This window comes from Prunus persica, chromosome G6 (genome assembly GCF_000346465.2).
Source record: "Prunus persica cultivar Lovell chromosome G6, Prunus_persica_NCBIv2, whole genome shotgun sequence".
NCBI lineage: Eukaryota > Viridiplantae > Streptophyta > Magnoliopsida > Rosales > Rosaceae > Prunus > Prunus persica.
Genome location: NC_034014.1, coordinates 18714836 through 18730854, shown reverse-complemented (window position 1 = coordinate 18730854; position 16019 = coordinate 18714836). Strand labels below are relative to the sequence as shown.

Below are 16019 nucleotides of genomic sequence, written 5' to 3'. Positions count from 1 at the left end.
GATTTTCTTTCCAAGAGTACGGCCACCTTGTATAGCGTATACACGTATTATAATATGTGTGGACAACATAGTTAATATTTATCTTTTTAAAAAAATAATATTAATAAATATCCACTTATATTATAACACGTGACTGTACTAAATACTATTGTACTACACTATAATCACTCTGAGAAGAGAGGGTGACTCAAGAGAAACGTGGGGCCAATACAAATTGGATTAATATAGACATCCAGATTAGTAATGAGAACTGACGATGATGGTATAAAATTAAATCACGACAAAATAATGAATAAAAAAAGGTGGAAAGGGATTATCACTTGCATATTAAACTATAATAAAATATGTTAGAAGGTTCATCTGACAATACAACACACTTTTCCATCAAGGACAATTTTGTTCACCATTTTCAACTATAGTGTGGAATTAAAGTTTCCACGCATTGAGTAAATACTAATCATGGTTAGATATTTATTTATTTATTTTTTAAAATAAACCACAAAACTATGGTTCCCGAGGCAGCCAATGTGCACCAAAATAAAAAAGTCAGGCCGTCATAGGGCTTGATATGGGTGTGATCGGGTTGATATAAAATTAGGTGTAATCGGCTTCATATAGCTCGAATTTGTATTGAGTTTGGGCTTGTATAGGCCTGTAAATCATTGAGATCCTATACCTTAAATTCCTAAACATGAACTTATAGCCTCTGCGAGATTATGCTACCTTTATATTCAAACGATAAAATTACGTGACAGTGTTATTTTTGTACTCAAAAAATTTCCTACGAATGGGCTTGCATATACGTACACACCAACACACTAATCCAGTAATCAATGATCCAAACAAAGATTAGTGTACAACGATGTATGATTTTTATTGCACACTGTTTAAGGCTCTACTAATCCCTTAAAGCAATGGTCGTAGTTGCCCAATTTTCAAGTCTCCAAAGGATCATCCTTATAAATAAATAAAAATTTAAATCTTAACCAAAATTGTGATCATAAATGAACATACATATATAGCGCTTGTAATAGACATTGAAATATCATCATGATAATCATATAGTTAAGTGGTTATCCATTTGACTAATTTTTGCAAAAATCATCTTTGAATGAATAGATAAACAATTACCCAATTCAGATCATTTAACTATAATATATAGGGAGTATTTTTGCTCACCGCCCTTCTCAATACTTGGCATGTGTTCATAAGTATAACTATGGTTACATAAATTAAAGTAAAAAGTTAACCATTATTATGCCTATAGACACGTATGAAGTATTGGGAAAAGTGGTGAGCATACACCTTGAATTAAAGTGGTGAACAAAAATATTTTCAATATATCGTCGGTCTCATTTTCTAAAGCTCTTTGTGTCTTTTGAGGAGAACCATCCTTGCGAAAATATCATCAAAGTCATAAATCATCTTACCATTTTATAATGATTACAAATTTTTCATTGTTTATTGAAAATAATTTGTTCATGGTTAGATGATGAAATGATAGTGGACTTCGTTGATTTTTTATCAATTGGTCTTGAAATAGAGACCTAACTAATAGAGGGTTTGGATTGATTCATTTTTACTGTCTTGAATATAAATATTTTAATTATTAACGATATTATTCTGTGTTTTGATCGACGAAAATGAATTTAAACTTGTGATCTTTTTCAACATTTAAAAAGAAAAAGTATATTTAAATTAAGAGTTAGATGATAGGAATTCCTATTATTAAGGAGCAATGTTATTGAAAACAGACATAGAAGTTCCCTAACAAAAAATATAAATAAATATATATATAAAAATAAATAAATGCCAGAAATTGATGAAAGGGAAAGAAAATTGAAGGTGGTTGGCCCACTGATGTACATTGTCCACCCACCAGTATACATTTTACTTTGTCTAGGTTCAGCTCGCAATCGATGATGTCTGTCTAGTTCAGTGTTCTTACGCACTCCATCTTCTAATAATGCAACGACAACCGGAAAAAAAATTATTGTTCCAACTGTCGAAAGAGAAGAACGTATGCTCTTTTTTTTTTTTTTTTTTTTTTTATAAGGATGTCATCAAATCCACTAAGGTATAGCAGAACGCACAGCATTAGAAATTACGAGAACTTACCGGAAAAAACAGAAAAATGGTCACACCTCTTGTTGCTTTTGTCCTCAAAATACAAATATCTCAAATCAAGTCGTGAAAAAGAATGATCTGGAAAAACTTCGAGGTCATTTCAAGAAATAGATGTTGAAGTAAAAAAATATTAGAAGTGATCATGAGCAGGTAGCATTTTGATGGCGAATTTTAAAAGTTGGGAAAACAATTATTTATAAATTAAATTAAATATAACACATGGCAGCATTGGGACCGTCCACCTGACCATTGGCGGACCCACATAAGATCGAAAGGGCCAGGCCCCTTCTTGGTTTTTTTCTTTTTGACATTTTTTGTTTTCTAGAATACAATCGTATTACTAGAGAGAATAGTCAAGACACGTATACAATTGATGTGTTGAATAATTGAGAAATCTTACCTCATTCTTATTCTTTTCCCCCCTCCCCTCCTATTATAATATCACTACAGTTTTCTACAGTATGATATTTTCTTTCAAATAGTCTCTAAAGTGTCGTCTGACTTAAATTCATGGTTCTACAACTACACCTGACATTGACGAGATGCATCATACAATAAAGATACCGTGTCACATTGTTGTCAATCGAAGATAAATTTGAAATTGAGAAAGACAAATACCACTATATACCAAGAGGAAGCAATTATCAAACCGCATTAGTTGGTAATAAAGTGTTTGCTTGTCACTACTGCTTATTCGATTGTCCTAATTTCCTAAACAGTATAAGTAAGCTGGAAAACCAAACATTGAACAGTAATGATGGATCTTATTTTGCCATGCCCCATCAAGCTGTGATTAAAATCCAAGATGCAGACGTTGGATCTGTGATTGTTGCAGGGTTATAAAACACACCTGTTGGTACAAAAAAATATACCTGAAATACTTATTGAAGGAAAGACACACGTACAACCAATTAGGTTTCATGTTATGCTATCTGAGACTGATTTAATTACAAATTGAAGGAAGACCTGACAGGTAAGATACCCAAAGAGAGAATCAATGAATTATTAAATCCTAAATTAAGAAAAGTACAGAGAGAAAAAGCAAAGCTAAAGTAGGAGACAAAAAACAGGAGAGAGAGAGAGAGAGAGAGAGAGAGAGAGAGAGAGAGAGAGAGAGAGAGCATTAAGTTATGCTAACGTGGAGTTTTGTTCTACTCAATGGTCTCAATCAACGGTCCAGATTCAATCTCAGCCTTCCCCCATCTCATTTATCTTCCTTCCCCACCTTCCATTCTCACTCCCCCAATCTCTTTCTCTCTTCTCTCTTCTCTCTCTCTCTCTCTCTCTCTCTGAAAACTGCAGAAGCCATCAGAACTAGTTTAGAACAAATTAAAAAAAGATGTTGTTAGGGAAGCGTCCCCGCCCTCCGATGAGGAGGACAACAAGCATGACTGGGATCACCGTTGATCTGAACAACGTGGAAGGAGAGGAACCGACGGATGTACATGCAGCAGCAGCAGCAGCAGCAGCAGCAGCGATGGTGGTGGGCCCACAACAAGTGCCTGCTGCTGCAGTTAATAATAATAATAATATTGAGAGCATGGACATGAAGAACAACAACTTTGGGTACCATGAACAGCACCGTTTCCTGGCCATGTTGTCTCCCAGAAACAACCACCGAACAACCTCGGCTGCTCATGACGTCGTTGAGACCGCTCACTTTCTCCGCACGTGCGGCCTCTGCAAACGCCACTTGGCTTCAGGCCGGGACATCTACATGTATAGGTAATTAATTAATTTACCCCTTGTTGGAATTATCTATGCTTTTATCTTATTTCTCTTGCTGTTTTTCTTTTGTTTAATTTATGGATTTTTTTTCTTCCTTTTTATTTTCGGATTTCAAAGGTGTACTGTTAGATTTGGATGTACCAAAATTCATCTAGATACCACTACTAAATTAATTATATATATATATATAAAGTTTGATACAGTGTTTCTAATTTTGTGACACAATTTCTGCTTAAATATCTTAGATATGAGACAAAAGGTGCGAAAAAACGAGATAAAATTAAGATAGGTTAAGAGTTCAATCATTCATAATGTTAGGAAAAAATAAGTTTAGTATTAATGATGTCTTGATTTTATTTATTTTCTAATAATTGAATTATTTGTACAGGGGAGACACCGCATTTTGTAGCCTAGAATGCAGAGAGCAACAGATGAAGCAAGATGAGAGAGTAGAGAAGTGTAAGGCCGTGTCCTCAAAGAAGGACGACCGCCACGCCTCGCGATCCACCTCGACCAACTCCAAGGCTTCCGGTAAGAGCCAGACGGTGGCTGCCGCCTAATTAAACAGCAAATGATGAAGCCAGAATGTTGGAAGATTATCAAACGTCAGTTACACAATATTGCACTGCTGGTGCAACCCTCTTTTTCCTCAATTGCCCCCATTGACGTTATTTACATAATAGTACAACAGGGTGTGTTGCTAGCTACGATCGCTAGCTGATGAATGTATGATTATGTAAAGTTAATTGTAAAAAGGTCGGTGGAGTGCATTTGTTTTATGGATTCAAATGGACATTATTGGCCAAAGTTTTCTTATATATATATATATGTGGTTCTAACCTTCGAACCTTAGCTTCTTAGATTATATTTTGCTTTATAAGACCAAAATGAAGTGTAGATGTCAAACATGATCAAAAGCGTTTTTAATTGTCGGAAATTTCTTTTTATAAGCACTTTCAAACATATCCTAGAGTTTCAATCAGTAGCTAAGCACTCGGAGCACTGTCTTTTAGATTGTTGCTTGGAAGATTTAGTTTCCATGAACTTGGATTTTACATCTGGTAGAAATTATTTGTCGGTTGTTTCAGTCATCGGTGTTTCTTTGTAATGAATTCCCTTTTCTAAATTCAATTCTTTGTGACCACATCATAATTCTAAACTTCTAAATCCCAAACCCTCCTCTGTCCCACCGCAATTATTACCTAAATGCTGCCTAGCGCAAAACTTTTTGTCTTCCAGCCCAGAAAGTGCCGTTCATGAAAATGAAATATCAATGGTCCTCTATATTTTTAGACCTTTCTAGGCTTCTACATTCACATTCATCCACACACGTATATACTATAAATACATACATATGTATAATAATTCTCTAAAATGGACCGTCAACAAACGTGATATTTGCATACGTCTTTCTCCGAATCTATTGTCCACTAATCAGAATGGTTCATTTCTTTGACAAAAATAAAAATAAATAAATCATATAAAATCAAATAAAAAAGCTTTAATTATTTTATTATCATCGTCGTCGTCTTTTATAATATACTAGTCTCTCTGCACGCGCTTCTGCGCCTGCGAGAGGTTTTTTTAAAAAAAATTTAAATTTATTTTAAAATTAAAAAAGATAATGGATAGTTGTGTTCCATAAAAATAGGATCCATTATCTGAATTTTCTTTTAATTTTAATTTTTTTAATATGAAAAATTGTGAATTTACCATATTATCCTCATTTAATTAATAATTTTAATTCTTAATGTTTGCATTAACCAAGGGCATTTTCTGGTATTTTGAATGTTTTACCATTCTCTGCCTTTTGCTTTATATATATAGATTTAGTTTTTGGATGGCCAAGAAAAGGATGTCTATACTTGAAATTTCCAATATTTACAAATTTCCACACTTGACTACACCACGTATATACATTGAATTTGAAAAAATGTAATTGGTTAAAGCTTAATCAAGTATGCCAAAACAAAAAAGGAAAAAGTCCTCTAGGGTTGGCACTGCTTTTTCTTTGGATTGTGCCAAAGGCCTCAATCCATATTAACCTATTGGTATATGGTACTTGCAAAATCTAGCGACAGGTCTTGTATTTTCCCTAAAAACCAAAACAAAAACAAACAGACTACGAATGGCGGTCATCTTGGTGTTGTACAAAGTCTCACTTGCATAATTTTATTCTTTCTTTTTCTTTTTGAACCCTTAAAATAATAAAATAAAAATTAGCATTACATTATAAATTATAATTTCGTGAAAAAGAAATAATTGGGGGAATCTGTGGCAGCGTCAGCTTAGAATGGACGTCTCCTAAATAAAATTGAAAGAGATTCATTTGGAGTTTTATGTTGATTGACATGGGTTGGTATGTTGCTGTGGGACCCTCGACATTCACATAAAGCTCCCATCCTTTTTGTCACACTGGGACCACCCACTTGGAGCTCAATGCTGATCTACCTCAGCCTCGATTATAAATTGTAACTGGTAATTTCTGAAGTTATGATTGGATGTGGTTAAGCTGGGGAATCTTGATATTTTATTAGGAAATTCATTTGGGAGAATCATATGCATATTCCTAGTAAATCTAACCTAATGAAGAGGTTTAATTTAATCACGGTTCATGTATACATTTTATTACAGAACATGTATAAATAAATATGATTTGAATGGGTTTCAGGTTGGATATTTTAGCATATGTGGTGCAAATGAAATATTTCTTTATTTCTTCTTCTTTTTAATAGGTTTGTGGTAAATTGTCTAAATTGAATCTAATTTTATAATTATGATGATTTTTACATGTTGGATTGGATCTCTAAATTCAAAAAGTAAAATAATTGAATTTATGGACTTCTTCGTGAAAATCCAATCTAATTTAAAGTAACAATCTCCGATCAAAATAATCATAATTTGACCAAATAAGAAACTATTCTTTTTCCCCAAAAGTCTCAAAAAATTTCTTGTTAGGGTTTATAGCTTATTTTAATCTTAACCCTGAAAATTTTCTCAAACTTTGATGACTCTTGTACAATGAAAAAGCACTTATTGCACCCAGAAAAGGAGGAAAAAAAAAAGGCAAACACTTTACCAACTAAATCATGTGGAACCAACCCTTCTTGTCCCTTCTTCTTCGTCTCTCTTTCTTTACAACTCCTCTTTGGTTCAAGGGGTTTCCCTTAGAATTAATCTCTTTGGCTAATAAATCGGACATCTCTCTCTCCCGTCATATTGTAGAGAGTGTTTCCCCAGTTTTATGCTGGGTTTTGTTTCTCCCTAGTTCTGTACTGAATTTTATTTTTTTCCAATATTTTTGGACTAACTTTTAAGATTCCTTCGTGTTGTGGAGGTGGAGTTGTTAGATCTGGGTAGATCTTTCATTACTAGGTGTTGTGGGATCATGTGGGATGTTGGAGGTATTGTAGCTTTCTCTGGTTGGGTGGATGTCAATGGTTAGACCCTTTCACTTTTGATGCTTATGATTCCCTGTTAATGCGGAATATTTAGGGTGTGTTCTTATTGAAAATCTCCTAGATTTACCCATATATTAATGAAATTCTGCTTCTTCTTAAAAAAAATATTATAAAGAGAACTTGTATTGAAGAAAAATAGCAGAGTGCCGATACTTTTCCTTTGAATTTGAGTATTAGACAAGAAGAAATCTTAACTATATATTGATATCACAATGGAAGACAACATAATGTAGGGCTAATAATACTCAATTATAGGGTCTACTGCTCCATCTTTGAGAACCAACAAAGTGCTTTCATCATCACCATTATTCTTTTATATATCCTTTTACATCACCATTATTTTAAAACAAATCTTGCACCCAACAACAAAGGAGAGTACATCATAGACTCCTTTCAAAATCAATTTATTATGCTCCTCCATGGACTCATTCAATTTCTCTGGAACTTCCAACTGTCCAATACTTAAATCAACTGCAGAACAATGATTTTTTTTTTTTTTTAGTGTCTCAATTCTCTCTTATAGGTGATTGTAGACTCTAGGGGAGTATAAACAATTAGGCCCATTTTTCTTTCGGCTTGTTTTAAAGTACAAGCCAAATCTTCAACATCGGAGCTCGGAAGATATGCTGTGATTTTTGTATAGGGGTCAATAGCCCTCCAATTAGCTCATGCTTGCCCCAATAATGCAAGTTATAAAATGCTTATTCAACTTCAAAGCGTAGATTTTAAGTATATAATGTGTAGTAAATGAGTATTTTTTAAAAAGATTAGGCAAATGGGAATTGGAAGGAGGTCATTGTTTTTGTTGTTTTCAAGACTAAATATAATAAGCCAGTGCTGGGGGTTTAGGTGTCAACCCATTCCCATGCTTCCTGCCGAGGATTGGAAAGCCTTTCAACTAGTGAATTTTTAAACTTCATTTGCTTCTTCTTTTCTTGTTTTTTAACATCACGCTCTCTTGGATTTTATGAGTAACTTTGTTTGTAAGATCCTCTTGTTTGTATATTATATATATACGCACCAAAATCAAATTTATTTTTGTTGACAACTAGTTCAAGTGGGTACTAGTGACGCCCTAAAGATTGTGACACCTATTTGTGCAAATATCTCGTGACGTTCTAAAGATTGTGACACCTGTTTGTGCAAATATCTCGCGGAAGATATTCTCTTGAAGATTCTTTGACTTTAGAACTTCCTCTTCTCTCTTCTTCGATTTCTGTAAAATCAAACAAGAGTAAAAGACCACACCCAGAGGTGTTGGCCAAAGGCCCTCCGATGCCTAAGTTAGTGCAATTGAATCTCTGAGAAACAATAGCTAAAAAAAAAGAACGAAGTTTTCTCTACGGGGAGAACTGGGTGGTTTGAGCTGTGTGTGGTGACCGGAGCCGTGATAGGAAAATATGGAGAGATGGGAAATGGCAAGAGAGAGAGTAGGGTTTTCGAGTTGAGTTTCAGATTACCTTGTGTGTTGAATGTAGCCATGTATTTTTAAGGCTCTAGGCATCCAAAGTTTTTCAAAGAATATATTCTTATTTGGAAGGAAGATATTCTTTCTCCAAATTGTAGAGATTGAATCAATTAGGGATTTGATTGGGATCAAATCACTAATTGATGATGATATCTCCAAATTAAGATAATATCCTAAATTGGTGATATTATCTTTTAAATAAAGATAATATCCCATATTTAAGATAATAACTCTATTTTTAGTATCAATTAATTTGCCAAATAAATAGGCTCAATTAATTGACCTATGAGATATTCTTCTTGTTCATGTGACGCCTTGTGATTGGAAGCCGAAATATTTGTTCCCACAAATGCCCCCCAGCTTCTGCATGGCGCTTGTGAGGCATGTGGAGATGAAAAATATTATTTTGAGTCTTCCAATTTCGTCTAAGCTTTCTTCTTTGAGTTGGGACTCTTTTTACAAATTGGGCTCCTAATTGAAGTAGACTTTTGACTTTTCTTGGAGTTGGGCTCCCAATGGAATAGGCTTGTGAATCCTCCTTGATCTAGGATGCCTAACCTTTATAAATACAAGGTCTCTCTTCATTCTTCTTCAAATTGCAAACTTGCTTTCTTTACTTTCTAGCTTGAGAAAGATCTTAGAGAATTTGTACTGCTTGTCGAAGAGAGGAGACGCGCGTGTACCCCATGGTAAGTCCAATTTTTTTTTTTTCTTCTTTTCTTTCACTTGCGGTGAGGACCAGTTGGCCTCAGCTGCTAGTTGTCATCATGATGACTTGGGGAGGTTGCTAGTATGACGTCAGCAGTGGCGGCGTAGGTTGGCAAGGGCGGCGGTGCCTATCGACAGCAGCTACTGTTGCTCCTTTCTTTTTCCTAGTGACTTGGGCCTGGCCCAATTAGGTCAATGCGGCGCGGGCCTATCGTGGTGTAGCTCGAGCTATGGATGCGGCTTGATCTGCGAGTTTGTGGCTTGGGCCTACAAGCTGTCTTTTTTTTTCTTTTTTTTGACCTGACATGTAATCTAATTTGCAAAAATATCTTTTCGTCTTGCAGTTGTCCAGCCATCATGTCTTATAAGGAAGGTGGCCAATAACCATGCTCACAAGTGCCTTTCTACTTGTGAGGAGGCTCCAAAGTGCATAAGAAGATGTTGTGGTTTATCTCCATCGCACCACGTCTGAAGTTCAATTTTAGAAGTGGCATGCCGCCTATGCTTCTGCCATACTTGACGACGTGCATGTTAAGCTAGCGGAGTCTTCGACCGACGATGTGCCTTGTGTGGATGTGAATGATCCAAATGCTAGGATTATCACATTTCGTCCATTTTATTTCTCCTTGTGCTTCATGTTCCCGTTGTCAAAGTTCTTCAGGGAGGTATTCTGCATCATGGAGTGTACTCCAAGTCAATGTACTCCGAACGTCTACCGGGCAATCATGTGCTTTGAGAACCTGAGCTGCTTCTTCAAGTTAGATCTGAAGGTGCGAGAGTTCTTCTACTTCTTTGAAGTGAGACACTATGAGAAGTACGCTCAGGTCTGCATATGCAATTTTAAGTTGTTTGACAGCTTCAGCCAAGGAGATCACGTATGGCACGCTGATGTGCTAGAAGTCAGTGGAAGGTGGGAATGCGGGGTTCGCGATGGTCTACTTGTTCCTATCAACTACTGTAATGGTACGTCACATTGCTGTTTGATATGCTTCCTTTTTATTTGAATTTCTTGAAGTGTGACTGACTAACTTCTGTCTTCTACTTGCAGAGAATGATATTTGCATGAGACTGAACCTTGGGCCATACATGGTTAAGGTTGGCTAGGCTCTCAACATCCTTGCAAGGTTCTGCAAATGGCACTAGCTATTGAGCAAGTATCAGGAGAAAGCTGGTGGCCTGGCCCTTGCCAAGGATGTCTAGAGATGGAAGCAGAATAGTCCAAACTCTAATGATCTGCCTGCTGAACAAGCGAAGTGTTCTACCGAACTCTCCTCAAAGAGGAAGGCTGGCATTAAGTCTCCAATAGATGAAGCTGCGACTTCGTAGGCGAGAGATGTATCTCCGCTAAGAAAGAAGCCAAGATTCTCTTTTGTTGTGACCAAGGTTTCCTTGAAAGAGGTTTCATCTGCTGAGAAGACTCAAGTAAAACTGCTCTCTCGTCATCTGCTAGAGTTAAGCATCTCGTGGTGCAGATAGCAAGAAGGTTAGCGGTATGTGAAATGTTCGGGACATTTCGCTCAAGTCTCCTACTGAAAGCTCAAAAACTGTGATCCGGCCTGTAAAGAGGTTCGCTCCCAAACCAATTCCCCTGCCGAGAGGCAAAGAGATGCTAATATTCCTTTCTGAAGTTCAAGTCGCCTGCACCGGTTTAGGGATGAGGATCGAAATGGGAGGATTGCTCATCCGCCTAACCATTGCGATCCAGCTGTTGAGCCACAAGCAGTCAAGCATGGAGCTGATTCGGAGTCACTGACTCCTTTGGAGGCGAGGATGGCCGGGGCTAAGAATGCGAAAGAGTTATCTACTCGGGTGAATGGTTCTTCGAAAATGCTAATAACTGATCCCAACGCTGACAAGTCCAACCCTGCAGGGGATGCAGGTGTGTCTGATCTGCTCAAGATGAACTTCTTATCAAACCTATCTGCTTGTGTCAAGCTGGTTGATTATATCCACTGAGCTGGTGACCTTGACACGTTCTCAAGGGATGCACCACGGAAGCACGGGCTTACGGATCAACAAACGTTTAAACCCGAAAAGATAAACTGAAATCCATCAGCGACTGGAATCCACCAGAAAATAGAGCAAATCTCTAAATTTGATTAATAACATGATAAAACTTATTAATATAATGCCATGAGTTGGCTTAAATAGAAAACAAAGAAACCCTAAAATCGTAGGAAACCCAAGGTTCCAAAATATTTTAAAACTTAACTAATAAGAAAATAATTTAAAATCCTAATTAAAATCATATCAGAAAAATAATATCATGATTGATAACTTATTCTAAAAATATAAATATAATATAGATCTTATCAAGAAATCAAGCAACCCGAAAATCCCAACGATACACCTTCCTTCTTTTCCTAGCGTCATAATTGATGCTCACGCATGATTTTCCATATTTAAAGCCCAATTTTCTGATTTTAAATTTTTTTCCCTTTTTCAAATTTCCTTCGTAGGAACAAACCAATGATTTGTCCTACATCAGACCCATTTACTTGTAAAAAAACTCGACCTCGAGTTTTCCTTGAATTAAACTTAGGTAGACATAGAATTTGATGTGTGAATAAACTCTTCAGTTCCAAGAATCCAAACTTGCTCATACTTGGATGGAATAATCATACAATTAATTCCATAAACAAGATTAGAATATGTCAGTTGATAACCAAACTCCTTGAATAAATGTGTTTTCTCTTCAAATTCAGATTTATTCCTACCTTCAATTTTTCCCTCTGTCTTGTGGGTTACTGGTTCGTCAATTAATTCAACCTCCATTACAATTTCTTCTTCTTTGACCTCTTCCTCCATCTTTTCTTCGCTCGCCATAAATTTGGGTTGATCAATTTTGTAACCATTCCTTGACAAATATATATCATATTCAAAAGGAAAGAATTTTTCCACAAGAAGTCTCTTCATCCTATGCCAAGGAGCAATAGGATTTTTACCTTGTTGCTTCATAGATTTTAGCATCTCATCCCACCAAAGAGCGACATCGCCTCTTAAACGGGACACAACAATTTTCACCATCTTATCTTTTGAAATTGATATTGTATCAAATATTTCCTCTACATCTACAACCCATTCGAGAAACCCTTCAATGCAGTCACTTCCCATAAAGCATGGAACATCTGCAACATAGTATTGATGAGGTTGGTTTCGGGTAAATCCACCAGCGCGTTCCCCTTCAATATTTGATATTTTCCCACGACCATCGTCGATGAGGTTTGCATACCTCCCATCTTTGCTCATCACTGAGAAGGCAAATCCTTGTTTTGAATGACGACCCACTCTGATACCACTTTATGCAGCATAGAAGCACGGGTTTACAGATCGGCAAACGTCTAAACCCGAAAAGATAAACTAAAATTCACCAGAAAATAGAGAAAATTTCTAAATTTGATTAATAATATGATAAAACTGATTAATACAATGCCATGAGTTGGCTTAAATAGAAAACAAAAATATCCTAAAATCGTAGGAAACCCTAGGTTCCAAAATATTCCTAAAACTTAACTAATAAGAAAATAATTTAAATCCTAATTAAAATTATACCAGGAAAATAATATCCTAATTGATAACTTATTCTAAAAATATAAATATAAAATAGATCTTCTCAAGAAATCAAGTAACCCGAAAATTCAAACGATACGTCTTCCTTCTTTTCCTAGCGCCATAATTGACTCTCAAGCATGATTTTCTATATTTGAAGCCCAATTACCCATGAATTTTCTACATCATCAAGTCTTTCCTTGGAGAAGCAAAAGGAAATGGATGTTTATTTGCTTTCAAAATGAGTAGTTTTTGCTGTTGAGACCATTCGGAACTCGTCTGCTATTGGGCCCTCTTCTACTCAGCTTAGCAAGTTAGAGAAGAATAATGTTGATCTAACTGGCAAGCTCTTGGCCAAGCAGATCTATTATGAAAAGAAGATGTTTGAACTGAAGAAGAATACGTATGAGCTAAAGTGTTCCCTTACTAAGATGGATAGTGAACTCAACTCTTCTGCTGCCACTATGTATAGTCCAAAAAAGGCTTACTTTTGCCTTGAGATGCTTCATAGTTTTATCCCTGCATTTGACGACTACGGTGAGGTTGCTGAGCGGTCCAAGTTTGAGGTTGTCGTCGATGCATACAAGCTGGGGTACTTGGACTGCACAAGTGGTGTCACTCCTTGCAATTCCATTATAGATGAAGATCTTAAGGCCCTCTGCATTGACTTGCTTCCTTCTCGACGTGAGCAGATCAACGTTGTGGATATGGAGGAAGCTGAAGAGTAGGCGACTAACAAGACTATAGATGAGAACAACGGCACCAAGGAGAAGAGCACCGAGGAGGGTGTGGCTAAAGAAATGCTCGCAGATGTCGTGGAGCAGACAGCTGGAGCTGCTTAAGGCATAGCTAATCAAATTGATGCTGAAGAGGTTGCTGACAAGGGGTCTCCTGTTCGAATCTTGGAGTAGATGAAGACTTCTTTATCTTTTCAAGTTTTTTGTAATCTGCTTTCTTGTTTGCAATAATTGGTCTTGTCTGACCATCTTCTTTTGGTTGAACTTGGCTGGTTGGTAACTTTGCTATGGAAATTTCAGTTATTTCTTTAACTTCAATGTGCATCGTATCTTGTAAACTGCTTGAGCGACCTACTGGTGCCTTGATTTTACATCTCTCTGAGGATGCTCGAATATTTACCCACAACTTACTTAAAGGGTGCTCTTCTGCTTTTTCCTTAAAACGCTTCATAGTTTTATCCCTGCGTCTCCCTGAGGAAGCGGCTTATGGGCGATGATCTGTTTGACATGCGTCTCTCTTAGGACGCTTTATAGTTCTCGCCCAACATCTCCTTGAAGACGCGACTTATAGGCAATGGTCTACTTGACCTGTGTCTCCCTGAGGATGCTTCATAATTTGTGTCCTACGTCTCCCTGAGGACACGGCTTATGGGCAATGGTATGCTTGACATGCGTCTCCCTGAGGACACATCATAGATAACTGCATACTTCTTTTGAATGAAAAACTGAACTTGTATTGATGCTTGCATGATTACATTGCTTTATTTGAATTGGAAATAATTGGATAAATAATCTAGAATTTCCAGTAGTTGCTTTTCCTCTTCAGAATTGAGCATGGCTCAGTCGTTTGCTAAGAACTTGAGCCGATTGGAAGAAGCTTCAAGGGTAATATCTTTAGAGGTGGCAGGCATTCCATTGTCTTGGAATCTCCTTATCTTCCATGGTGTCAAGTGTATATCCCTCGGACTGGCTGATCACTTAAGGGTCTTCCCAATTAGATTTCATCTATTTTAATCCTTGTCTTCACGTAGTAATGAAAGTCTTTCTAAGTACAAGGTCGCCAAGTTGAAACTGTCTGACCTTGGCCCTTTGATGCCTAAGAGTAAAAGATAATATCAAGCAAGAGTAAAAGATCACACCTAGGGGGTGTTGGCCAAAGGCCGCTCGATGCCTAAGTTAGTTTGATTGAATATCTGAGAAACAAAAGCTAAAAAAGGGTACGGATTTTTTTCTACGGGGAGAACAGGGTGGCCGGAGCCGTGATAGGAAAATATGGAGAGAGGGGAAATGGTGAGAGAGAGAGAGAGTAGGGTTTTCGAGTTGAGTTTCAGATTACTTTGTGTGTTTTATGTAGCCATGTATTTATGAGGCTCTAGGCATCTAGAGTTTTTCAAAGAATATCTTCTTATTTGGAAGGAAGATATTATTTCCCTAAATTGTAGAGATTGAATCAATTAAGGATTTGATTGGGATCAAATCACTAATTGATGATGATAACTCCAAATAAAGATAATATCCTAAATTGGTGATATTATCTTTTAAATAAAGATAATATCCCATATTTAAGATAATATCTCGATTTTTTGTATCAATTAATTTGCCAAGTAAATGGGCTCAATTAATTGACCTAGAAGATATTCTTCTTGTCTATGTGTCGCCTTGTGATTGGAAGCCGAAATATTTGTTCCCAAAACACTGATCCCAAGACATGACTCCAAGCTAAGAACATCTACCTCCAATGGTGTGACAAAAGCCATACCATCACCAAATTTAAATATGCTGTGATGCATGTAAAAGCAAGTGCTATGGTAAAAAAATGTGAGGATGCGAAGAATCGTCGCATATTGAAAAGTTAAGAAATTTTGTTAAAAGGAGTTGGACTACTCCTCTCAATGCAAATTGATATTAAGGTAAAACATGCAATAATATTCATTAGTCTTGTTTTATTTACTCAAATTTCTCAATCACAAGTGAAAAATACTTTTTATAGACACCCACATTTAAGTTCCCCATATATAAAGCTCAAAATTTGGCACATAATTCAAATTGCATCATGTGTAGTCCCCCATTGTAGGAAAGATATCTTTAACACCCAAGAGGGTGGTAGGCTAGAAGATCTTTGAATTGATTGACATACTGAAGAAGAAAAATGAATGCTTGACTTATACAACTATGCTTGAAGGATAGTTCTACGTTGTTCATTTGATTTATTAAATTAGTTATTCATATACACCAAACTTA

The 16019-nt window shown here is 36.4% G+C and overlaps 1 protein-coding gene across 1 annotated transcript; it reads left to right on the top strand.

The window, feature by feature from the left end:
* Positions 3313 to 4715, top strand: LOC18772055. The gene is made up of 2 exons (XM_007205904.2): positions 3313 to 3852; positions 4244 to 4715. The coding sequence occupies exons 1-2, from the start codon at positions 3467 to 3469 to the stop codon at positions 4413 to 4415; spliced, it is 558 nt and encodes a 185-aa protein (XP_007205966.1). The 5' UTR covers positions 3313 to 3466; the 3' UTR covers positions 4416 to 4715.

Bases quoted from the DNA above. Each gene is read 5' to 3' on its own strand.
- LOC18772055 (XM_007205904.2), top strand. From the start codon at position 3,467: ATGTTGTTAGGGAAGCGTCCCCGCCCTCCGATGAGGAGGACAACAAGC. The intron at 3,853-4,243 runs GTAATTAATTAA...TTATTTGTACAG, and splicing joins CGGGACATCTACATGTATAG to GGGAGACACCGCATTTTGTA.